The 27,150-nt window shown below is 50.0% G+C and overlaps 1 protein-coding gene across 2 annotated transcripts in view; it reads right to left on the reverse strand.

Annotated features, from left to right (window-relative positions):
- The window catches only part of ARHGEF39 (Rho guanine nucleotide exchange factor 39), a 158,876-nt gene that overhangs the window by 111,903 nt on the left and 19,823 nt on the right, over positions 1 to 27,150 (reverse strand). For both annotated transcript variants that reach the window (XM_075344125.1, XM_075344119.1), the window contains exon 2: positions 5,553 to 5,677. In XM_075344125.1, the coding sequence (XP_075200240.1) occupies positions 5,553 to 5,672 (120 nt within the window). In that variant the 5' untranslated portion in view covers positions 5,673 to 5,677. The remainder of the gene's footprint in view (positions 1 to 5,552; positions 5,678 to 27,150) is intronic.

Genomic DNA, 27,150 nt, shown 5'->3' on the forward strand with positions numbered 1-27,150 from the left:
GGAGGAATCACCAGAATGGAAAGGGCTCCACCGGTGATCAGCTCCGCCAATAACCAGCTCCAGGAGGATCAAAGACGTCTGTGTGAAGCTATTAGCAAGACGTCCCCACAAAGTCCCACTGATAAAAACAAAAGACATGTACTGAAGAAGATACAATTTACCAAAGACACATCACCTGGCCTAAAGAGACATGGAGAAACATCTTGTGGACTAATGAAAGTGAAATTCTTCTTTTTGGAGTTGCTCCGTTTTCTGTTTCAGTTCCGGCGCTGTTCCACTTTCTGTTTCAGTTCTGGAGCTGCCCTGTTTTCTGTTTCAGTTCCGGAGCTGCTCCACTTTCTGTTTCAGTTACGGAGCTGTCACGCTTTCTGTTTCAGTTCCGGATCTGCTCCGTTTTCTGTTTCAGCTCCAGAGCTGCTCCGTTTTCTGTTTCAGTTCTGGAATTGCTCTGTTTTCTGTTTCAGTTCTGGAGCTGCTCTGTTTTCTGTTTCAGTTCTGGAGCTGCTCTGTTTTCTGTTTCAGCTCCAGAGCTGCTCCGTTTTCTGTTTCAGCTCCAGAGCTGCTCCGTTTTCTGTTTCAGCTCCGGAGCTGCTCCGTTTTCTGTTTCAGTTCCAGAGCTGCTCCATTTTCTGTTTTAGTTTTGGAGCTGCTCCATTTTCTGTTTCAGTGTTGGACCGCCTCCCATTCTAATCAATCCGATCAGACATTGATGAACTATACTAAGGGAAACTTTGCACACTACGACATCGCAGGTGCGATGTCGGAGGGGTCATGTCGAAAGTGACGCACTTCCGGCGTCGCACTCGACATCGTAGTGTGTAAATCCTAGATGATACGATTAACGAGCGCAAAATCGTCGTAATCGTATCATCGGTGCAGTGTCTGGGAATTCCATAATTATGCGACTGCGATTGGTATGATGTAGTTCCTCGTTCCTGCGGCAGCACACATCGCTGTGTATGAAGCCGCAAGAGCGAGGAACATCTCCTACCTGCATCCTGCGGCGCACGCCAGATATGCGGAAGGACAGAGGTGGGCGAGATGTTTACGTCCAGCTCATCTCCGCCCCTCCGCTTCTATTGGTCGCCTGTCGTGTGACATCGCTATGACACCGCACGACCCGCCCCCTTAATAAGGAGGCGGGTCGCCGGCCAGATCGACGTCGCAAGGCAGGTGAGTCCATGTGAAGATGCCGTAGCGATAATGTTCGCTACGTCAGCTATCACTAGATATCGCAGCTGCGACGGGTGCGGGGACTATCGCGCTCGACATCACAGCATCGGCTTGCGATGTCGTTGTGTGCAAAGTGCCCCTTAGGATAGACCATTAATGTAAAAGTAGTCGACAACCCCTTTAGGTTTTGAACTGGATTTGTTGGGCAATGGGAAGCCAGTGAAGGGATTGTCAGAGAGGAGAGGTCGGGGAGTAACGGGGGGGACGGGTGGATTAGTTAGGCCACATAGTTTAGAATAGATTGTAGGGGTGTGATACTGTTATAAGGGAGGCCACAGAGCAGGAGGTTGCAATAGTCCAGGCGGGAGATAATGAGGGCATGGACTAGTGTTTTTGATTATTCTTGGGAAAGGAATGTACGGATTCAGAAAATATTTTTGAGTTGGAGTCGGCAGGCGGTAGAAAGTGCTCAGATGAGTGGATTGAAAGAGAAAGCAGGTTATCCCCGGACAGCGAGCACGTGAGACTAGGGAGAGTGAGCAACCACTTACTATGATGGATATGTCAGGTGGAGTGGTAAAGTGAGATGGTGGAAATATGATGAATTCTGTTTTGTCCATGTTCAGTTTTAGGAATCGAGCAGAGAAAAAGGATGAAATAGCAGACAGACATTGTGGGATTCTGGTTAGTAGAGAGGTAATGTCAGGTCCAGAGAGGTAGATCTGTGTGTCATCAGCATAGAGATGATACTGGAGGCCGTGGGACTCTATGAGCTGTCCCAAGCCAAAGGTGTAGATGGAAAACAGCAGGGGTTCAAGAACTGAGCCTTGGGGCACACCGACAGTTAGGGGGAGAGATGAGGAAGTGATGGGAGAATGGGAGACGCTGAAAGTCCGGTCGGTTAGGTATGAGGAGATCCAAGATAGCGCCAAGTCTGTGATGCCCAGAGATGAGAGAATCTGTAGTATAACGGAATGGTCTACTGTGTCGAAGGCAGAGGACACGTCCAGGAGGAGGAGGACAGAGTAAGGTTGTTTGGCTTTGGCGGTGAGTAGGTCATTGGTGACTTTAGTTAGGGCAGTTTCAGTGATATGATGCGGTCGGAAGCCAGATTGTAGCTGGTCAAAGAGGGATCAAAGGTGGGAGGACAGTTCAAGGTGGACATGCTCTTCCATTAGTTTTGAGGCGTAGGGGAGAAGTGATATAGACACAGAGGATGGTTCAAGGGAGGGCTTTTTGAGGATGGGTGGAATTGAGGCATGTTTATTGAATAATGGGAAGACACCAGTTGTTAGTGATAGGTTGAAGAGATGGGTTAGGGTCGGGATGAAGACTGTGGTGAGATTGGGGATTAGGGGGGATTGGAGCGGGTCAATTGCACATGTGGTGAGATGGTATCTTAAGAGTAGAGTGGAAAGATGATCTTCTGTAATGGTGGAGAAGTTGGATTTGGAGGAAAAGGGCTGAGTAGTTATGAGGAGGGGCTGTGGTTATTGTGGGTCAAAGCTTGCTCTGATGTTGTCAATCTTCTGCTTGAAAAAAGAGGCAAAGTCTTCAGCTGAGATGAGAGGAGAGGGAGGTGGTGCTGGAGGACAGAGGAGAGGGTTGAAAGTGTTGAATAACTGTTTAGAGTTGTGAGATAGAGAGGGTATGAGAGATGAGAAGTAGGTTTGTTTTGCAGCAGTGAGTTAGGACTTGCAATTGGTGAGGGTCTGTTTGCATACAATGAAGTGCTCAGTGGAATGAGACCTCTTCCATCTCTGCTCAGCAACCCTTGAAGCCCATGGTAGTTCTTTAGTCAGGCTGATGTGCCAGGGTTGCCTGTTGGATGTGCAGATTTTGATATGCGTGAGGGTGCGGCAAAATCGAGAGCTGCAAAGATGATGGTGTTATATAGAGTGGCAGCAGCATCTGCGTCGTGTAAGGAAGCTGTCACGTCCCCATCGGAGTCCGCTCCTGCGACTTCTGCTCCGATCGCCAGACGCCATGTTCCCACCATGGATAATGCTGGTGATGGGAGAGGAGTCGGTGCCCGTGGTTTTGCGGAGCACAGTGTCATGTCCCCACCGAAGTCTGCTCCTGCGACTTCTGCTCCGATCGCCAGACGACGCCATGTTCCCACCATGGATAGTGCTGGTGATGGGAGAGGAGTCGGTACCCGTGGCTCTGCGGAGCACAGGCTCCGCTCATCCACTAGGCTGGGTTTCCCTGGAACCTTCAGTACCACTGGCTGACTGTAGGTGGCGTGTGTCTCCCAGCTGAAGTGGCCAACATTCACCTGCAGCCTATGGGAAGACACCACACCCTTCTTATTCCCCCTCCTGTCACATGACCACTGCCAGTGATAGTTCTGTTCTCCTGGCTCATGTGCTGTTTGTATTGTGATTCCTGTGCGCTGACCTCTGCTTGTTTTCTGACTACCCTCCTGCCTGTCGTTTTTGTACCTTGCTGCCAGTTCCGGATTTGACCTCTGCTTTGTCTCCTCACTACGCCCTTGCCTGTCGATTCTGTTCCTGTTTTGCATGTCCTGGTTTTTGACCCTGCCTGACGACCACGGACTACAGTCTACCACAGGTAGCGATCTCTGAGGCTCTGTGTAATTCCAAATCCCTGTACAGGGGTTAAAGGGTTGCGGAGTTCTTGGGGTCCTGCTTTGTGAGCGGCTTTTCACTAGATTCCCCTTACAGCCAGTCTGAGTCTGTGGCTCCTATCAGGCATTACAGAAGCAATGTCTGCGAGAGGGAGAAGGGACTGAGAAAGTGAGTGTAAGTCAAGGTGATTTGAGATTTCTGCGTGGGTATGAAAGTTTGTGTAGGGGGGGTTGTGTACTTGGAGAAGAGAGGGAAGAGAATGTGAGTAGGTTGTGGTCAGACAGGGGGAGAGGTGAGTTAGAGAGGTTAGATAGAGAACAGAGGCGAGTGAAGATGAGGTCCAGCGTGTGGCCATCTTCGTGGGTGGCTGCGGAGGACCTTAGAGTGAGGCTGAAAGAGGAAGGGAGTGTTAGAAGCTTAGATACAGATGAGTGAGAAGTGTCAATGGGGATGCTAAAGTCCCCCATGATGATGGTGGGGATGTCGGTGGAAAGGAAATGTAGTAGCTAGGTGATCAAATGATCGAGAAAGGCAGTGGTCAGCCCTGGGGGGCAATAAATGACAGCCAGTTGGAGGTTGGAAGGGGAGTAGACGTGGACCTAGTGCACCTCAAAAGAGGGGAGAGTAACCGAGGGTGGTAGTGGAATTGGCGTGAAGGAGCATTTGTCAGACAGGAGCAAACCAACTCCTCCACCATGCTTGTTACTGGGGCGGTGGGTGTGAGACAGATGAAGACCACCATAAGAAAGTGCAGCTGGAAAGGCCGTGTCGGGGGGGTGAGCCAAGGAAGGAGAGATGTGATGCCAAGGAAGGAGAGCTTGTATGTGATGAAGAGGTCATGGATGTATGAGAGTTTATTACAGACAGAGCGAGCGTACCATAGAGCTCCTGTTAGGAGGACTGGGGGCTGAGTGAATGGGTATAAGGTTAGAAGGGTTGTGGAAATTTGTCACAGATGTCAGTTAGAATGGGGATGTGGTGAGGAGGGTAAGGACTTGCACCCACTGTGAAATTTGGTGGAGAATCGGTGATGATGGAATTTGGCAGATTAATATTTGTTAAGGACATATGAATCAAGCCATATACAAGGTTATCCTGGAAAAACAGCGGCTTCCTTCTGCTGAGGCAATGTTCCCCAACTCTGAGGACTGTTTTTTCCAGCAGGACAATGCACCATGCCACACAGCTAGGTCAATCAATGTGCGGATGAAGGACCACCACATTAAAACCCTGTCATGGACAGCCCAATCTCCAGACCTGAACCCCATTGAAAACCTCTGGAATGTAATCAAGAGGAAGATGGATAGTCACAAGCCATCAAACAAAGAAGAACTGCTTACATTTCTGCACCAGGAGTGGCATAAGGTCACCCAGAAGCCGTGTGAAGACTGGAGGAAAGCGGCCAAGACCATGAAAGCTGGGATTACACATCATGGTTATTCCACAAAATATTGATTTCTGAATCTTCCTGAGGTAAAACATTAGTATTGTTGTGTGTAAATGATTATGATCTTGTTTTCTTTGCATTATTTGAGGTGAAAGCGCTGCACATTCTGTGCATTGTTCTGTTATTTTCACCATTTCTCATTGTCAGAAAATAAATACAGAATTTATTGCTGGAAATTCGGAGACGTCGTCAGTAGATGATAGAATAAAAGAACAATTCACATTTTACTCACAAATAGAGGAAAATCAGAAAAACTGACAATTGTGCAGAGGGCTCTGAATTATTGCCAGAGCTGTATATACATACACGGTGGCTGATAAGGGAGAGCAGTAGTGCGGTACCTTGGTGATGAGCTCCAGCTCCTCCACGTAGGTGCGCTCGGTTTCCAGCAGCTCCCGCGCGGTGCGTCCTCTCTTCCGCTCCCAGCGACGTCTTTGATCCTGTAGCGGTGATTCCATCATCTCATCTGTGAACAGACAGGGAAGCCATCGATAATAGCTCTTCCGACAGAAGCCGGAGATTATAGGGCCCCCCCCGCGTAATAAGAGGGGACACAACGAGGACCATTATATCACACCGGAACGTAATAATCATACACGAGCTGGAAATGTGCGAGGCGAGCGGAGACCAGATACACGGCCGGGGAAGTATCCAACACATTGTCTAAGAATATATATATATATATATATATATATATGTTGTGAATGTTAGTTATGTTTTGGCTGCTGGGAGGCTCCCTCTGGTGGCCAGGAATGGTTTGGACTTGGACCAGGTGTGTTGTGCAGTGGGTGTTTTCTTTGTCGAACCGTCTACTATCCTGAATGATGGTGTAGTTTTCTCGGCTATTTCGCCTGATCTGCGGTTGGCACTGGCGGAATTTCAGGGGGATAAACCTGAGAGATGTCCTACGGGGAAACTGTTTGTTTCAGACCAATGGAGAGACCGAGTTGTCTCTGAGGTTCATTGCTCTGTTTTGGCGGGTCATCCTGGCATTTTTGGTACGCGGGATCTTGTGAGACGCTCTTTTTGGTGGCCTTCCCTGTCCCAGGATATCCGTTGTTTTGTGCAGTCGTGTGGAGTTTGTTCTAGGTCCAAGCCCTGTTGTTCACGTTCTAGTGGGCTATTATTGCCTTTGCCGGTACCTAAGAAACCTTGGACGCACATCTCTATGGATTTTATTTCAGAGCTTCCCGTCTCTCAGAAAATGACATTTATTTGGGTGATCTGTGACAGATTCTCCAAGATGGTCCACTTGGTTCCCCTATCTAAGTTGCCGTCTTCATCAGAGTTGGTGCCTTTGTTTTTACAACATGTTGTTCGTTTGCATGGTATTCCCGAAAACATTGTTTCTGACAGAGGGGTGCAGTTTGTATCCAGGTTTTGGAGTATTTTTTGCTCCAAATTGGGTGTTCAGCTGTCTTTCTCCTCGGCGTTTCATCCTCAGACCAACGGTCAGACTGAAAGGGCTAACCAGACCCTGGAGACCTATTTACGGTGTTTTGTTTCTGCAGATCAGGATGACTGGGTTTCGTTTTTGCCTCTGGCTGAATTTGCCCTTAACAATAGAGCTAGCTCTACCACATTGGTGTCCCCCTTTTTCTTCAATTTTGGGTATCACCCCAGGTTCCTTTCGGGGCAGCTTGAGGCGTCTGACTGTCCGGGGGTGGATTCGGTGGTCGATAGAATGCAGCAGATTTGGGGGCAGGTGGTGGATAAATTGTTTCAGTCCCAAGAAACTGCCCAAAAGTATGCCAACTGGCGTCGGACTGTTGGTCCCCGGTTTAAAGTAGGGGACATGGTGTGGTTGTCCTCTAAAAATATTCCTATGAGAGTTCCGTCTCCCAGATTTATTGGGCCTTATAAGATTTCGGAGATTATTAATCCTGTATCTTTCCGTTTGACTCTGCCTGCGTCATTTAAGATTCACAATGTCTTCCATAAGTCCTTGTTGAAGAAACATGTGGAGCCGGCGGTTCCTGCAACAGCGCCTCCTGACCCTGTTTTGGTACAAGGGGATCTGGAGTATGAGGTTGAAAAAATTCTGGATTCCCGTCGCAGTAGGCGTCAGCTTCAGTACCTTGTGAAATGGAAGGGTTATGGGCAGGAGGATAACTCTTGGGTTGTGGCTTCTGACATTCATGCAGACAGGTTGGTTCGCGCCTTCCATCATGCTCATCCCGAGCGACCCGGTGGCGTGGGTGAAGGTTCGGTGACCCCTCCTCAAGGGGGGGTACTGTTGTGAATGTTAGTTATGTTTTGGCTGCTGGGAGGCTCCCTCTGGTGGCCAGGAAGGGTTTGGGCAGAGACCAGGTGTGTTGTGCAGTGGGTGTTTCCTTTGCTAACTCTCTGCTTATTTAAGTCCTGGTCTGATTGCAGGCTGTTTCCGGATGTCAGTTGTTCTTTGTATCTCCAGCCTGCTTAATCCTGCTCTACACCACATCTTCCCCAGATAAGTGCTTGCTCTTTATTTATTGTCTGGTTCTTTTGCTTATCTGGGTTTGTCATTTGTTGTGGTTGGTTTCAGTTTATTTCCTTCCAGGGATTTTCCCCCTCAGTGGATTGTTGAGGAACTCCCTGCAGTTCTGTGTGGAGTATAGCTCCTTTGGGTCCATGTGTTTGTGGCTTGTTGAATTTGTTATGATTCTTGTTTTCTGTTCATTGGTATGACAAAGGCACCTGGTATAGGACGGAGTTCAGATCGAGCGATCTGAGGGCCTTTTTGTACTATCAGGAAGTTGGTATTTTGCAGGGTTTTTCTCTGGTTAGCATCAGTCCCTTTCCTGTCCTTTCCTATTTTAGTCAGCGGGGGCCTCATCTTTTGCTAATCCTGTCCTCTACCTGTGTATTGTGTTTTTCCTATATCACCGCAGTCTTTGAATGTGGGGGGCTAGCTATTCTTGTCTATTTTCTGAGGCAGAGAGTTATTCATCGTTCCTACCTTTAGGATAGCTAGTTCTCCGGCTGGGTTCGCGGTGCACAGGATGTTAGTTCACTCCTCGGCTACTTCTAGTTGTGTTGGTTAGTAAGGGGATGGCAGCCAGATTAGTTGCCAATGCTCTTGCCACCTTTTACCAATGATTTGTGGTGGTCTTCCATGGTTTCGGATCATAACATATATATATATATATATATATATATATATATATATATATATATATGCCGCTATCGAGATGAAATTCTCACCAGATGCCAGTAACAACTCATCCAATCCACACAGGCAGGAAATCCCCAGAGATGTCCATAAATTGTGTAATAATGAGAAATGACCCTGGGAAAACACATTACTGGAATGTGTTTAATACTTGCTACATTCTCCTTTGTTGGTGATGAAGCTCCAGACGATTCCTGTATGGAGACACTAGTCGCCTGCATTGCTCAGGTGGATTTTGGCCCATTCTTCCGCACACACTCCTCACATCCTGTATGGAGACACTAGTCGCCTGCATTGCTCAGGTGGATTTTGGCCCATTCTTCCGCACACACTCCTCACATCCTGTATGGAGACACTAGTCCCCTGCATTGCTCAGGTGGATTTTGGTCCATTCTTCCGCACACACTCCTCACATCCTTTATGGAGACACTAGTCGCCTGCATTGCTCAGGTGGATTTTGGTCCATTCTTCTGCACACACTCCTCACATCCTGTATGGAGACACTGGTCGCCTGCATTGCTCAGGTGGATTTTGGCCCATTCTTCTGCACACACTCCTCACATCCTGTATGGAGACACTAGTCCCCTGCATTGCTCAGGTGGATTTTGGCCCATTCTTCCGCACACACACTCCTCACATCCTGTATGGAGACACTAGTCACCTGCATTGCTCAGGTGTATTTTGGCCCATTCTTCTGCACACACTCCTCACATCCTGTATGGAGACACTAGTCACCTGCATTGCTCAGGTGGATTTTGGCCCATTCTTCTGCACACACTCCTCTCATCCTGTATGGAGACACTAGTCGCCTGCATTGCTCAGGTGGATTTTGGCCCATTCTTCTCCACACACACTCCTCACATCCTGTATGGAGACACTAGTCGCCTGCATTGCTCAGGTGGATTTTGGCCCATTCTTCCGCACACACTCCTCACATCCTGTATGGAGACACTAGTCGCCTGCATTGCTCAGGTGGATTTTGGCCCATTCTTCCGCACACACACTCCTCACATCCTGTATGGAGACACTAGTCACCTGCATTGCTCAGGTGGATTTTGGCCCATTCTTCTGCACACACTCCTCTCATCCTGTATGGAGACACTAGTCGCCTGCATTGCTCAGGTGGATTTTGGCCCATTCTTCCGCACACACACACCTCACATCCTGTATGGAGACACTAGTCGCCTGCATTGCTCAGGTGGATTTTGGCCCATTCTTCCGCACACACACACCTCACATCCTGTATGGAGACACTAGTCGCCTGCATTGCTCAGGTGGATTTTGGCCCATTCTTCCGCACACACACTCCTCTCATCCTGTATGGAGACACTAGTCGCCTGCATTGCTCAGGTGGATTTTGGCCCATTCTTCCGCACACACTCCTCACATCCTGTATGGAGACAATAGTCGCCTGCATTGCTCAGGTGGATTTTAGCCCATTCTTCCGCACACAATCCTCACATCCTGTATGGAGACACTAGTCACCTGCATTGCTCAGGTGGATTTTGGCCCATTCTTCCGCACACACTCCTCACATCCTGTATGGAGACACTGGTCGCCTGCATTGCTCAGGTGGATTTTGTCCATTCTTCCACACACACTCCTCACATCCTGTATGGAGACACTAGTCGCCTGCATTGCTCAGGTGGATTTTGTCCATTCTTCCGCACACAATCCTCACATCCTGTATGGAGACACTAGTCGCCTGCATTGCTCAGGTGGATTTTGTCCATTCTTTCGCACACACTCACATCCTGTATGGAGACACTAGTCACCTGCATTGCTCAGGTGGATTTTGGTCCATTCTTCCGCACACACTCCTCACATCCTGTATGGAGACACTAGTCGCCTGCATTGCTCAGGTGGATTTTGGCCCATTCTTCCGCACACACTCCTCACATCCTGTATGGAGACACTAGTCACCTGCATTGCTCAGGTGGATTTTGGCCCATTCTTCCGCACACACTCCTCACATCCTGTATGGAGACACTAGTCCCCTGCATTGCTCAGGTGGATTTTGTCCATTCTTCCGCACACACTCCTCACATCCTGTATGGAGACACTAGTTACCTGCATTGCTCAGGTGGATTTTGGTCCATTCTTCCGCACACACTCCTCACATCCTGTATGGAGACACTAGTCGCCTGCATTGCTCAGGTGGATTTGGTCCATTCTTCTGCACACACTCCTCACATCCTGTATGGAGACACTAGTCGCCTGCATTGCTCAGGTGGATTTTGGTCCATTCTTCCACACACGCTCCTCACATCCTGTATGGAGACACTAGTCGCCTGCATTGCTCAGGTGGATTTTGGGTCCATTCTTCCGCACACACTCCTCACATCCTGTATGGAGACACTAGTCGCCTGCATTGCTCAGGTGGATTTTGTCCATTCTTTCGCACAAACTCACATCCTGTATGGAGACACTAGTCGCCTGCATTGCTCAGGTGGATTTTGGTCCATTCTTCCGCACACACTCCTCACATCCTGTATGGAGACACTAGTCACCTGCATTGCTCAGGTGGATTTTGGGCCATTCTTCCGCACACACTCCTCACATCCTGTATGGAGACACTAGTCACCTGCATTGCTCAGGTGGGATTTTGGCTCATTCTTCCACACACACTCCTCACATCCTATATGGAGACACTAGTCGCCTGCATTGCTCAGGTGGATTTTGGCCCATTCTTCCGCACACACTCCTCACATCCTGTATGGAGACACTAGTCGCCTGCATTGCTCAGGTGGATTTTGTCCATTCTTCCGCACACACTCCTCACATCCTGTATGGAGACACTAGTCGCCTGCATTGCTCAGGTGGATTTTGGCCCATTCTTCCACACACACTCCTCACATCCTGTATGGAGACACTAGTCACCTGCATTGCTCAGGTGGATTTTGGCCCATTCTTCCAAACACAATCCTCACATCCTGTATGGAGACACTAGTCACCTGCATTGCTCAGGTGGATTTTGGACCATTCTTCCGCACACACTCCTCACATCCTGTATAGAGACACTGGTCGCCTGCATTGCTCAGGTGGATTTTGGTCCATTCTTCCGCACACACTCTTCACATCCTGTATAGAGACACTGGTCGCCTGCATTGCTCAGGTGGATTTTGGCCCATTCTTCCGCACACACTCTTCACATCCTGTATAGAGACACTGGTCGCCTGCATTGCTCAGGTGGATTTTGGCCCATTCTTCCGCACACACTCTTCACATCCTGTATAGAGACACTGGTCGCCTGCATTGCTCAGGTGGATTTTGGCCCATTCTTCCGCACACACTCCTCACATCCTGTATGGAGACACTGGTCGCCTGCATTGCTCAGGTGGATTTTGGCCCATTCTTCCGCACACACTCTTCACATCCTGTATAGAGACACTGGTCGCCTGCATTGCTCAGGTGGATTTTGGCCCATTCTTCCGCACACACTCCTCACATCCTGTATGGAGACACTGGTCGCCTGCATTGCTCAGGTGGATTTTGGCCCATTCTTCCACACACTCCTCACATCCTGTATGGAGACACTAGTCACCTGCATTGCTCAGGTGGATTTTGGCCCATTCTTCTGCACACACTCCTCTCATCCTGTATGGAGACACTAGTCGCCTGCATTGCTCAGGTAGATTTTGGCCCATTCTTCCGCACACACTCCTCACATCCTGTATGGAGACACTTGTCCCCTGCATTGCTCAGGTGGATTTTGTCCATTCTTCCGCACACACTCCTCACATCCTGTATGGAGACACTAGTCACCTGCATTGCTCAGGTGGATTTTGGCCCATTCTTCCGCACACACTCCTCACATCCTGTATGGAGACACTAGTCCCTGCATTGCTCAGGTGGATTTTGGCCCATTCTTCCGCACACACTCCTCACATCCTGTATGGAGACACTAGTCGCCTGCATTGCTCAGGTGGATTTTGTCCATTCTTCCGCACACACTGCTCACATCCTGTATGGAGACACTAGTCGCCTGCATTGCTCAGGTGGATTTTGGCCCATTCTTCCGCACACACTCCTCACATCCTTTATGGAGACACTAGTCGCCTGCATTGCTCAGGTGGATTTTGGCCCATTCTTCCACACACACTCCTCACATCCTGTATGGAGACACTAGTCACCTGCATTGCTCAGGTGGATTTTGGCCCATTCTTCCACACACACTCCTCACATCCTTTATGGAGACACTAGTCGCCTGCATTGCTCAGGTGGATTTTGGCCCATTCTTCCACACACACTCCTCACATCCTGTATGGAGACACTAGTCGCCTGCATTGCTCAGGTGGATTTTGGCCCATTCTTCCGCACACACTCCTCACATCCTGTATGGAGACACTAGTCACCTGCATTGCTCAGGTGGAGTTTGGCCCATTCTTCCACACACACTTCTCACATCCTGTATGGAGACACTAGTCGCCTGCATTGCTCAGGTGGATTTTTGCCCATTCTTCTGCACACACTCCTCACATCCTGTATAGAGACACTAGTCGCCTGCATTGCTCAGGTGGATTTTGGCTCATTCTTCCGCACACACTCCTCACATCCTGTATGGAGACACTAGTCACCTGCATTGCTCAGGTGGATTTTGGCCCATTCTTCCACACACGCTCCTCACATCCTGTATGGAGACACTAGTCGCCTGCATTGCTCAGGTGGATTTGGCCCATTCTTCTGCACACACACTCCTCACATCCTGTATGGAGACACTAGTCACCTGCATTGCTCAGGTGGAGTTTGGTCCATTCTTCTGCACACACTCCTCACATCCTGTATGGAGACACTAGTCACCTGCATTGCTCAGGTGGATTTTGTCCATTCTTCCGCACACACTCCTCCCATCCTGTATGGAGACACTAGTCGCCTGCATTGCTCAGGTGGATTTTGGCCCATTCTTCCACACACGCTCCTCACATCCTGTATGGAGACACTAGTCGCCTGCATTGCTCAGGTGGATTTGGCCCATTCTTCTGCACACACACTCCTCACATCCTGTATGGAGACACTAGTCACCTGCATTGCTCAGGTGGAGTTTGGTCCATTCTTCCACACACACTCCTCGCATCTTGTATGGAGACACTAGTCGCCTGCATTGCTCAGGTGGATTTTGGACCATTCTTCCGCACACACTCCTCACATCCTGTATGGAGACACTAGTCACCTGCATTGCTCAGGTGGAGTTTGGTACATTCTTCCACACACACTCTTCACATCCTGTATAGAGACACTGGTCGCCTGCATTGCTCAGGTGGATTTTGGCCCATTCTTCCGCACACACTCTTCACATCCTGTATGGAGACACTGGTCACCTGCATTGCTCAGGTGGATTTTGGCCCATTCTTCCGCACACACTCTTCACATCCTGTATAGAGACACTGGTCGCCTGCATTGCTCAGGTGGATTTTGGCCCATTCTTCCGCACACACTCCTCACATCCTGTATGGAGACACTGGTCGCCTGCATTGCTCAGGTGGATTTTGGCCCATTCTTCCACACACTCCTCACATCCTGTATGGAGACACTAGTCACCTGCATTGCTCAGGTGGATTTTGGCCCATTCTTCTGCACACACTCCTCTCATCCTGTATGGAGACACTAGTCGCCTGCATTGCTCAGGTAGATTTTGGCCCATTCTTCCGCACACACTCCTCACATCCTGTATGGAGACACTTGTCCCCTGCATTGCTCAGGTGGATTTTGTCCATTCTTCCGCACACACTCCTCACATCCTGTATGGAGACACTAGTCACCTGCATTGCTCAGGTGGATTTTGGCCCATTCTTCCGCACACACTCCTCACATCCTGTATGGAGAACTAGTCCCTGCATTGCTCAGGTGGATTTTGGCCCATTCTTCCGCACACACTCCTCACATCCTGTATGGAGACACTAGTCGCCTGCATTGCTCAGGTGGATTTTGTCCATTCTTCCGCACACACTGCTCACATCCTGTATGGAGACACTAGTCGCCTGCATTGCTCAGGTGGATTTTGGCCCATTCTTCCGCACACACTCCTCACATCCTTTATGGAGACACTAGTCGCCTGCATTGCTCAGGTGGATTTTGGCCCATTCTTCCACACACACTCCTCACATCCTGTATGGAGACACTAGTCACCTGCATTGCTCAGGTGGATTTTGGCCCATTCTTCCACACACACTCCTCACATCCTTTATGGAGACACTAGTCGCCTGCATTGCTCAGGTGGATTTTGGCCCATTCTTCCACACACACTCCTCACATCCTGTATGGAGACACTAGTCGCCTGCATTGCTCAGGTGGATTTTGGCCCATTCTTCCGCACACACTCCTCACATCCTGTATGGAGACACTAGTCACCTGCATTGCTCAGGTGGAGTTTGGCCCATTCTTCCACACACACTTCTCACATCCTGTATGGAGACACTAGTCGCCTGCATTGCTCAGGTGGATTTTTGCCCATTCTTCTGCACACACTCCTCACATCCTGTATAGAGACACTAGTCGCCTGCATTGCTCAGGTGGATTTTGGCTCATTCTTCCGCACACACTCCTCACATCCTGTATGGAGACACTAGTCACCTGCATTGCTCAGGTGGATTTTGGCCCATTCTTCCACACACGCTCCTCACATCCTGTATGGAGACACTAGTCGCCTGCATTGCTCAGGTGGATTTGGCCCATTCTTCTGCACACACACTCCTCACATCCTGTATGGAGACACTAGTCACCTGCATTGCTCAGGTGGAGTTTGGTCCATTCTTCTGCACACACTCCTCACATCCTGTATGGAGACACTAGTCACCTGCATTGCTCAGGTGGATTTTGTCCATTCTTCCGCACACACTCCTCCCATCCTGTATGGAGACACTAGTCGCCTGCATTGCTCAGGTGGATTTTGGCCCATTCTTCCACACACGCTCCTCACATCCTGTATGGAGACACTAGTCGCCTGCATTGCTCAGGTGGATTTGGCCCATTCTTCTGCACACACACTCCTCACATCCTGTATGGAGACACTAGTCACCTGCATTGCTCAGGTGGAGTTTGGTCCATTCTTCCGCACACACTCCTCACATCCTGTATGGAGACACTAGTCGCCTGCATTGCTCAGGTGGATTTTGGTCCATTCTTCCGCACACTCCTCACATCCTGTATGGAGACACTAGTCGCCTGCATTGCTCAGGTGGATTTTGGACCATTCTTCCGCACACACTCCTCACATCCTGTATGGAGACACTAGTCACCTGCATTGCTCAGGTGGAGTTTGGTACATTCTTCCACACACACTCCTCGCATCTTGTATGGAGACACTAGTCACCTGCATTGCTCAGGTGGATTTTGGACCATTCTTCCGCACACACTCCTCACATCCTGTATGGAGACACTAGTCACCTGCATTGCTCAGGTGGATTTGGTCCATTCTTCTGCACACACTCCTCACATCCTGTATGGAGACACTAGTCGCCTGCATTGCTCAGGTGGATTTTGGCCCATTCTGCCGCACACACACTCCTCACATCCTGTATGGAGACACTAGTCACCTGCATTGCTCAGGTGGATTTTGGTCCATTCTTCCGCACACACTCCTCACATCCTGTATGGAGACACTAGTCGCCTGCATTGCTCAAGTGGATTTTGGCCCATTCTTCCGCACACACTCCTCACATCCTGTATGGAGACACTAGTCGCCTGCATTGCACAGGTGGATTTTGTCCATTCTTCCGCGCACACTCCTCACATCCTGTATGGAGACACTAGTCGCCTGCATTGCACAGGTGGATTTTGTCCATTCTTCCGCACACACTCCTCACATCCTGTATGGAGACACTAGTCACCTGCATTGCTCAGGTGGATTTTGCCCCATTCTTCCGCACACACTCCTCACATCCTGTATGGAGACACTAGTCACCTGCATTGCTCAGGTGGATTTTGGCCCATTCTTCCGCACACACTCCTCACATCCTGTATGGAGACACTAGTCGCCTGCATTGCACAGGTGGATTTTGTCCATTCTTCCGCACACACTCCTCACATCCTGTATGGAGACAGTGACACTAGTCACCTGCATTGCTCAGGTGGATTTTGGCCCATTCTTCCGCACACACACTCCTCACATCCTGTATGGAGACACTAGTCACCTGCATTGCTCAGGTGGATTTTGGCCCATTCTTCCGAACACAATCCTCACATCCTGTATGGAGACACTAGTCACCTGCATTGCTCAGGTGGATTTTGGACCATTCTTCCACACACACTCTTCACATCCTGTATGGAGACACTGGTCGCCTGCATTGCTCAGGTGGATTTTGGTCCATTCTTCCGCACACACTCCTCACATCCTGTATGGAGACACTTGTCCCCTGCATTGCTCAGGTGGATTTTGTCCATTCTTCCGCACACACTCCTCACATCCTGTATGGAGACACTAGTCACCTGCATTGCTCAGGTGGATTTTGGTCCATTCTTCCGCACACACTCCTCACATCCTGTACGGAGACACCAGTCACCTGCATTGCTCAGGTGGATTTTGGTCCATTCTTCTGCACACACTCCTCACATCCTGTATGGAGACAGTAGTCACCTGCATTGCTCAGGTGGATTTTGGTCCATTCTTCCGCACACACACTCCTCACATCCTGTATGGAGACACTAGTCGCCTGCATTGCTCAGGTGGATTTTGTCCATTCTTCCGCACACACTCCTCACATCCTGTATGGAGACACTAGTCGCCTGCATTGCTCAGGTGGATTTTGTCCATTCTTCCGCACACACTCCTCACATCCTGTATGGAGACACTAGTCACCTGCATTGCTCAGGTGGAGTTTGGTCCATTCTTCTGCACACACTCCTCACATCCTGTATGGAGACACTAGTCACCTGCATTGTTCAGGTGGATTTTGTCCATTCTTCCGCACACACTCCTCACATCCTGTATGGAGACACTAGTCACCTGCATTGCTCAGGTGGATATTGGTCCATTCTTCTGCACACACTCCTCACATCCTGTATGGAGACACTAGTCACCTGCATTGCTCAGGTGGATTTTGGCCCATTCTTCTGCACACACTCCTCACATCCTCTATGGAGACACTAGTCGCCTGCATTGCTCAGGTGGATTTTGGTCCATTCTTCCGCACACACTCCTCACATCCTGTATGGAGACACTAGTCGCCTGCATTGCTCAGGTGGATTTTGGTCCATTCTTCCGCACACACTCCTCACATCCTCTATGGAGACACTAGTCGCCTTCATTGCTCAGGTGGATTTTGGTCCATTCTTCTGCACACACTCCTCACATCCTGTATGGAGACACTAGTCACCTGCATTGCTCAGGTGTGTTTTGGCCATTCTTCTGCACACACTCCTCACATCCTGTATGGAGACACTAGTCGCCTGCATTGCTCAGGTGGATTTTGGTCCATTCTTCCGCACACACTCCTCACATCCTGTATGGAGATACTAGTCACCTGCATTGCTCAGGTGGATTTTGGCCCATTCTTCTGCACACACTCCTCACATGCTGTATAGAGACACTAGTCACCTGCATTGCTCAGGTGGATTTTGGTCCATTCTGCCGCACACACTCCTCACATCCTGTATGGAGACACTAGTCGCCTGCATTGCTCAGGTGGAGTTTGGTCCATTCTTCTGCACACACTCCTCACATCCTGTATGGAGACGCTAGTCGCATGCATTGCTCAGGTGGATTTGGCCCATTCTTCCGCACACACTCCTCACATCCTGTATGGAGACACTAGTCACCTGCATTGCTCAGGTGGATTTTGGTCCATTCTTCCGCACACACTCCTCACATCCTGTATGGAGACACTAGTCACCTGCATTGCTCAGGTGGATTTTGGTCCATTCTTCCGCACACACTCCTCACATCCTCTATGGAGACACTAGTCGCCTGCATTGCTCAGGTGGAGTTTGGTCCATTCTTCCGCACACACTCCTCACATCCTGTATGGAGACACTAGTCGCCTGCATTGCTCAGGTGGATTTTGGCCCATTCTTCCGCACACACTCCTCACATCCTGTATGGAGACACTAGTCGCCTCCATTGCTCAGGTGGATTTTGGCTCATTCTTCCGCACACACACACCTCACATCCTGTATGGAGACACTAGTCCCCTGCATTGCACAGGTGGATTTTGGCCCATTCTTCCGCACACACACTCCTCACATCCTGTATGGAGACACTAGTCCCCTGCATTGCTCAGGTGGATTTTGGCCCATTCTTCCACACACGCTCCTCACATCCTGTATGGAGACACTAGTCCCTGCATTGCTCAGGTGGATTTTGGCCCATTCTTCCACACACGCTCCTCACATCCTGTATGGAGACACTAGTCACCTGCATTGCTCAGGTGGATTTTGGCCCATTCTTCCGCACACACTCCTCACATCCTGTATGGAGACACTAGTCCCCTGCATTGCTCAGGTGGATTTTGGCCCATTCTTCTGCACACACTCCTCACATCCTGTATGGAGACACTAGTCGCCTGCATTGCTCAGGTGGATTTTGGCCCATTCTTCCGCACACACTCCTCACATCCTGTATGGAGACACTAGTCCCTGCATTGCTCAGGTGGATTTTGGCCCATTCTTCCGCACACACTCCTCACATCCTGTATGGAGACACTAGTCACCTGCATTGCTCAGGTGGATTTTGGCCCATTCTTCCGCACACTCCTCTCATCCTGTATGGAGACACTAGTCGCCTGCATTGCTCAGGTGGATTTTGGCCCATTCTTCCGCACACACTCCTCACATCCTGTATGGAGACACTAGTCGCCTGCATTGCTCAGGTGGATTTTGGCCCATTCTTCCGCACACTCCTCTCATCCTGTATGGAGACACTAGTCGCCTGCATTGCTCAGGTGGATTTTGGCCCATTCTTCCGCACACACTCCTCACATCCTGTATGGAGACACTAGTCGCCTGCATTGCTCAGGTGGATTTTGGTCCATTCTTCCGCACACACTCCTCACATCCTGTATGGAGACACTAGTCCCTGCATTGCTCAGGTGGATTTTGGTCCATTCTTCTGCACACACTCCTCACATCCTGTATGGAGACACTAGTCGCCTGCATTGCTCAGGTGGATTTTGGCCCATTCTTCTGCACACACTCCTCACATCCTGTATGGAGACACTAGTCACCTGCATTGCTCAGGTGGATTTTGGCCCATTCTTCCGCACACACTCCTCACATCCTGTATGGAGACACTAGTCGCCTGCATTGCTCAGGTGGATTTTGGCCCATTCTTCCGCACACACTCCTCACATCCTGTATGGAGACACTAGTCGCCTGCATTGCTCAGGTGGATTTTGGCCCATTCTTCCGCACACTCCTCTCATCCTGTATGGAGACACTAGTCGCCTGCATTGCTCAGGTGGATTTTGGCCCATTCTTCCGCACACACTACTCACATCCTGTATGGAGACACTAGTCGCCTGCATTGCTCAGGGGGATTTTGGCCCATACATCCGCACACACTCCTCACATCCTGTATGGAGACACTAGTCGCCTGCATTGCTCAGGTGGATTTTGGCCCATTCTTCCACACACACTCCACACATCCTGTATGGAGACACTAGTCGCCTGCATTGCTCAGGTGGATTTTGGCCCATTCTTCCGCACACACTCCTCACATCCTGTATGGAGACACTAGTCACCTGCATTGCTCAGGTGGATTTTGGCCCATTCTTCCGCACACACTCCTCACATCCTGTATGGAGACACTAGTCGCCTGCATTGCTCAGGGGGATTTTGGCCCATACATCCGCACACACTCCTCACATCCTGTATGGAGACACTAGTCGCCTGCATTGCTCAGGTGGATTTTGGCCCATTCTTCCACACACACTCCACACATCCTGTATGAAGACACTAGTCGCCTGCATTGCTCAGGTGGATTTTGGCCCATTCTTCCACACACACTCCTCACATCCTGTATGGAGACACTAGTCACCTGCATTGCTCAGGTGGATTTTGGCCCATTCTTCCGCACACACTCCTCACATCCTGTATGGAGACACTAGTCGCCTGCATTGCTCAGGTGGATTTTGTCCATTCTTCCGCACGCACTCCTCACATCCACACTAGTCGCCTGCATTGCTCAGGTGGATTTTGGCCCATTCTTCCGCACACACTCCTCACATCCTGTATGGAGACACTAGTCGCCTGCATTGCTCAGGTGGATTTTGTCCATTCTTCCGCACGCACTCCTCACATCGACACGAGTCGCCTGCATTGCTCAGGTGGATTTTGGCCCATTCTTCCGCACACACTCCTCACATCCTGTATGGAGACACTAGTCGCCTTCATTGCTCACGTGGATTTTGGCCCATTCTTCTGCACACACTCCTCACATCCTGTATGGAGACACTGGTCACCTGCATTGCTCAGGTGGATTTTGGCCCATTCTTCCGCACACACACTCCTCACATCCTGTATGGAGACACTGGTCACCTGCATTGCTCAGGTGGATTTTGGCCCATTCTTCTGCACACACTCCTCACATCCTGTATGGAGACACTAGTCGCCTGCATTGCTCAGGTGGATTTTGTCCATTCTTCCGCACACACTCCTCACATCCTGTATGGAGACACTAGTCCCTGCATTGCTCAGGTGGATTTTGGCCCATTCTTCCACACACACACTCCTCACATCCTGTATGGAGACACTAGTCGTCTGCATTGTTCAGGTGGATTTTGTCTCATTCTTCCACACACACTCCTCACATCCTGTATGGAGACACTAGTCCCTGCATTGCTCAGGTGGATTTTGGCCCATTCTTCCACACACACTCCTCACATCCTGTATGGAGACACTAGTCACCTGCATGGCTCAGGTGGATTTTGGCCAATTCTTCCGCACACACTCCTCACATCCTGTATGGAGACACTAGTCGCCTGCATTGCTCAGGTGGATTTTGGCCCATTCTTCCGCACACACTCCTCACATCCTGTATGGAGACACTAGTCGCCTGCATTGCTCAGGTGGAATTTGGCCCATTCTTCCACACACACTCCTCACATCCTGTATGGAGACACTAGTCGCCTGCATTGCTCAGGTGGATTTTGGCCCATTCTTCCTCCACACACTCCTCACATCCTGTATGGAGACACTAGTCACCTGCATTGCTCAGGTGGATTTTGGCCCATTCTTCCTCCGCACACACTTATCACATCCTGTATAGAGACACTAGTCGCCTGCATTGCTCAGGTGGATTTTGGCCCATTCTTCTGCACACACTCCTCACATCCTGTATGGAGACACTAGTCACCTGCATTGCTCAGGTGGATTTTGGCCCATTCTTCTGCACACACTCCTCACATCCTGTATGGAGACACTAGTCGCCTGCATTGCTCAGGTGGATTTTGTCCATTCTTTCGCACACACTCACATCCTGTATGGAGACACTAGTCACCTGCATTGCTCAGGTGGATTTTGGTCCATTCTTCCGCACACACTCCTCACATCCTGTATGGAGACACTAGTCGCCTGCATTGCTCAAGTGGATTTTGGCCCATTCTTCCGCACACACTCCTCACATCCTGTATGGAGACACTAGTCGCCTGCATTGCACAGGTGGATTTTGTCCATTCTTCCGCACACACTCCTCACATCCTGTATGGAGACACTAGTCGCCTGCATTGCTCAGGTGGATTTTGGCCCATTCTTCTGCACACACTCCTCACATCCTGTATGGAGACACTAGTCCCCTGCATTGCTCAGGTGGATTTTGGCCCATTCTTCCGCACACACACTCCTCACATCCTGTATGGAGACACTAGTCACCTGCATTGCTCAGGTGGATTTTGGCCCATTCTTCCGAACACAATCCTCACATCCTGTATGGAGACACTAGTCACCTGCATTGCTCAGGTGGATTTTGGACCATTCTTCCACACACACTCCTCACATCCTGTATGGAGACACTAGTCTCCTGCATTGCTCAGGTGGATTTTGGTCCATTCTTCTGCACACACTCCTCACATCCTGTATGGAGACACTAGTCACCTGCATTGCTCAGGTGGATTTTGGTCCATTCTTCCGCACACACTCCTCACATCCTGTATGGAGACACTAGTCACCTGCATTGCTCAGGTGGATTTTGGCCCATTCTTCCGCACACACTCCTCACATCCTGTATGGAGACACTAGTCGCCTGCATTGCTCAGGTGGAATTTGGCCCATTCTTCCACACACACTCCTCACATCCTGTATGGAGACACTAGTCGCCTGCATTGCTCAGGTGGAATTTGGCCCATTCTTCCACACACACTCCTCACATCCTGTATGGAGACACTAGTCACCTGCATTGCTCAGGTGGAATTTGGCCCATTCTTCCACACACGCTCCTCACATCCTGTATGGAGACACTAGTCGCCTGCATTGCTCAGGTGGAATTTGGCCCATTCTTCCACACACACTCCTCACATCCTGTATGGAGATACTAGTCGTCTGCATTGCTCAGGTGGATTTTGTCTCATTCTTCCACACACACTCCTCACATCCTGTATGGAGACACTAGTCGCCTGCATTGCTCAGGTGGATTTTGGCCCATTCTTCCTCCACACACTCCTCACATCCTGTATGGAGACACTAGTCACCTGCATTGCTCAGGTGGATTTTGGCCCATTCTTCCTCCGCACACACTTATCACATCCTGTATAGAGACACTAGTCGCCTGCATTGCTCAGGTGGATTTTGGCCCATTCTTCTGCACACACTCCTCACATCCTGTATGGAGACACTAGTCACCTGCATTGCTCAGGTGGATTTTGGCCCATTCTTCTGCACACACTCCTCACATCCTGTATGGAGACACTAGTCGCCTGCATTGCTCAGGTGGATTTTGTCCATTCTTTCGCACACACTCACATCCTGTATGGAGACACTAGTCACCTGCATTGCTCAGGTGGATTTTGGTCCATTCTTCCGCACACACTCCTCACATCCTGTATGGAGACACTAGTCGCCTGCATTGCTCAAGTGGATTTTGGCCCATTCTTCCGCACACACTCCTCACATCCTGTATGGAGACACTAGTCGCCTGCATTGCACAGGTGGATTTTGTCCATTCTTCCGCACACACTCCTCACATCCTGTATGGAGACACTAGTCGCCTGCATTGCTCAGGTGGATTTTGGCCCATTCTTCTGCACACACTCCTCACATCCTGTATGGAGACACTAGTCCCCTGCATTGCTCAGGTGGATTTTGGCCCATTCTTCCGCACACACACTCCTCACATCCTGTATGGAGACACTAGTCACCTGCATTGCTCAGGTGGATTTTGAACCATTCTTCCACACACACTCTTCACATCCTGTATGGAGACACTGGTCGCCTGCATTGCTCAGGTGGATTTTGGTCCATTCTTCTGCACACACTCCTCACATCCTGTATGGAGACACTAGTCACCTGCATTGCTCAGGTGGATTTTGGTCCATTCTTCCGCACACACTCCTCACATCCTGTATGGAGACACTAGTCACCTGCATTGCTCAGGTGGATTTTGGTCCATTCTTCCGCACACACACTCCTCACATCCTGTATGGAGACACTAGTCGCCTGCATTGCTCAGGTGGATTTTGTCCATTCTTCCGCACACACTCCTCACATCCTGTATGGAGACACTAGTCGCCTGCATTGCTCAGGTGGATTTTGGCCCATTCTTCCGCACACACTCCTCACATCCTTTATGGAGACACTAGTCGCCTGCATTGCTCAGGTGGATTTTGGTCCATTCTTCCACACACACTCCTCACATCCTGTATGGAGACACTAGTCGCCTGCATTGCTCAGGTGGATTTGGCCCATTCTTCTGCACACACACTCCTCACATCCTGTATGGAGACACTAGTCACCTGCATTGCTAAGGTGGAGTTTGGTCCATTCTTCTGCACACACTCCTCACATCCTGTATGGAGACACTAGTCGCCTGCATTGCTCAGGTGGATTTTGGCCCATTCCTCCGCACACACTCCTCACATCCTGTATGGAGACACTAGTCGCCTGCATTGCTCAGGTGGATTTTGGCCCATTCTTCCGCACACACACTCCTCACATCCTGTATGGAGACACTAGTCGCCTGCATTGCTCAGGTGGATTTTGGCCCATTCTTCTGCACACACTCCTCACATGCTGTATGGAGACACTAGTCCCTGCATTGCTCAGGTGGATTTTGTCCATTCTTCTGCACACACTCCTGACATCCTGTATGGAGACACTAGTCACCTGCATTGCTCAGGTGGATTTTGGCCCATTCTTCTGCACACACTCCTCACATCCTGTATGGAGACACTAGTCGCCTGCATTGCTCAGGTGGATTTTGGACCATTCTTCTGCACACACTCCTCACATCCTGTATGGAGACACTAGTCGCCTGCATTGCTCAGGTGGATTTTGGCCCATTCTTCCGCACACACTCCTCACATCCTTTATGGAGACACTAGTCGCCTGCATTGCTCAGGTGGATTTGGCCCATTCTTCCACACACACTCCTCACATCCTGTATGGAGACACTAGTCGCCTGCATTGCTCAGGTGGATTTGGCCCATTCTTCTGCACACACACTCCTCACATCCTGTATGGAGACACTAGTCACCTGCATTGCTCAGGTGGAGTTTGGTCCATTCTTCTGCACACACTCCTCACATCCTGTATGGAGACACTAGTCGCCTGCATTGCTCAGGTGGATTTTGGCCCATTCTTCTGCACACACTCCTCACATCCTGTATGGAGACACTAGTCGCCTGCATTGCTCAGGTGGATTTTGTCCATTCTTCTGCACACACTCCTCACATCCTGTATGGAGACACTAGTCACCTGCATTGCTCAGGTGGATTTTGGTCCATTCTTCCGCACACACTCCTCACATCCTCTATGGAGACACTAGTCGCCTGCATTGCTCAGGTGGATTTTGGCCTATTCTTCCACACACACTCCTCACATCCTGTATGGAGACACTAGTCGCCTGCATTGCTCAGGTGCATTTTGGCCCATTCTTCCGCACACACTCCTCACATCCTGTATGGAGACACTAGTCGCCTGCATTGCTCAGGTGGATTTTGGCCCATTCTTCTGCACACACTCCTCACATCCTGTATGGAGACACTAGTCGCCTGCATTGCTCAGGTGGATTTTGGCCCATTCCTCCGCACACACTCCTCACATCCTGTATGGAGACACTAGTCGCCTGCATTGCTCAGGTGGATTTTGGCCCATTCTTCTGCACACACTCCTCACATCCTGTATGGAGACACTAGTCGCCTGCATTGCTCAGGTGGAGTTTGGTCCATTCTTCTGCACACACTTATCACATCCTGTATAGAGACACTAGTCACCTGCATTGCTCAGGTGGATTTTGGTCCATTCTTCTGCACACACTCCTCACATCCTGTATGGAGACACTAGTCACCTGCATTGCTCAGGTGGATTTTGGCCCATTCTTCCACACACACTCCTCACATCCTGTATGGAGACACTGGTCACCTGCATTGCTCAGGTGGATTTTGGTCTATTCTTCTGCACACACTCCTCACATCCTGTATGGAGACACTAGTCGCCTGCATTGCTCAGGTGGATTTTGGCCTATTCTTCCACACACACTCCTCACATCCTGTATGGAGACACTGGTCACCTGCATTGCTCAGGTGGATTTTGGCCCATTCTTCCGCACACACACTCCTCACATCCTGTATGGAGACACTAGTCGCCTGCATTGCTCAGGTGGATTTTGGCCCATTCTTCCGCACACACACTCCTCACCTCCTGTATGGAGACACTGGTCGCCTGCATTGCTCAGGTGCATTTTGGCCCATTCTTCCGCACACACTCCTCACATCCTGTATGGAGACACTAGTCACCTGCATTGCTCAGGTGGATTTTGGTCCATTCTTCCGCACACACTCCTCACATCCTCTATGGAGACACTAGTCGCCTGCATTGCTCAGGTGGATTTTGGGCCATTCTTCTGTACACACTCCTCACATCCTGTATGGAGACACTAGTCGCCTGCATTGCTCAGGTGCATTTTGGCCCATTCTTCCGCACACACTCCTCACATCCTGTATGGAGACACCAGTCACCTGCATTGCTCAGGTGGATTTTGGCTTATTCTTCCGCACACACTCCTCACATCCTGTATGGAGACACTAGTCCCCTGCATTGCTCAGGTGGATTTTGGCCCATTCGTCCGCACACACTCCTCACATCCTGTATGGAGACACTAGTCGCCTGCATTGCTCAGGTGGATTTTGGCCCATTCTTCCGCACACACACACTCCTCACATCCTGTATGGAGACACTAGTTGTCTGCATTGCTCAAGTGGATTTTTGCCCATTCTTCCACACACACTCCTCACATCCTGTATGGAGACACTAGTCACCTGCATTGCTCAGGTAGATTTTGGTCCATTCTTCTGCACACACACTCCTCACATCCTGTATGGAGACACTAGTCACCTGCATTGCTCAGGTGGATTTTGGCCCATTCTTCTGCACACACACACACTCCTCACATCCTGTATGGAGACACTAGTCGCCTGCATTGCTCAGGTGGATTTTGGCCCATTCCTCTACACACACTCCTCACATCCTGTATGGAGACACTAGTCGCCTGCATTGCTCAGGTGGATTTTGGCCCATTCTTCCGCACACACTCCTCACATCCTGTATGGAGACACTAGTCACCTGCATTGCTCAGGTGGATTTTGGCCCATTCTTCTGCACACACTCCTCACATTCTGTATGGAGACACTAGTCACATGCATTGCTCA

This window comes from Anomaloglossus baeobatrachus, chromosome 1, assembly GCF_048569485.1.
Source record: "Anomaloglossus baeobatrachus isolate aAnoBae1 chromosome 1, aAnoBae1.hap1, whole genome shotgun sequence".
Classification (NCBI taxonomy): Eukaryota; Metazoa; Chordata; class Amphibia; order Anura; family Aromobatidae; genus Anomaloglossus; species Anomaloglossus baeobatrachus.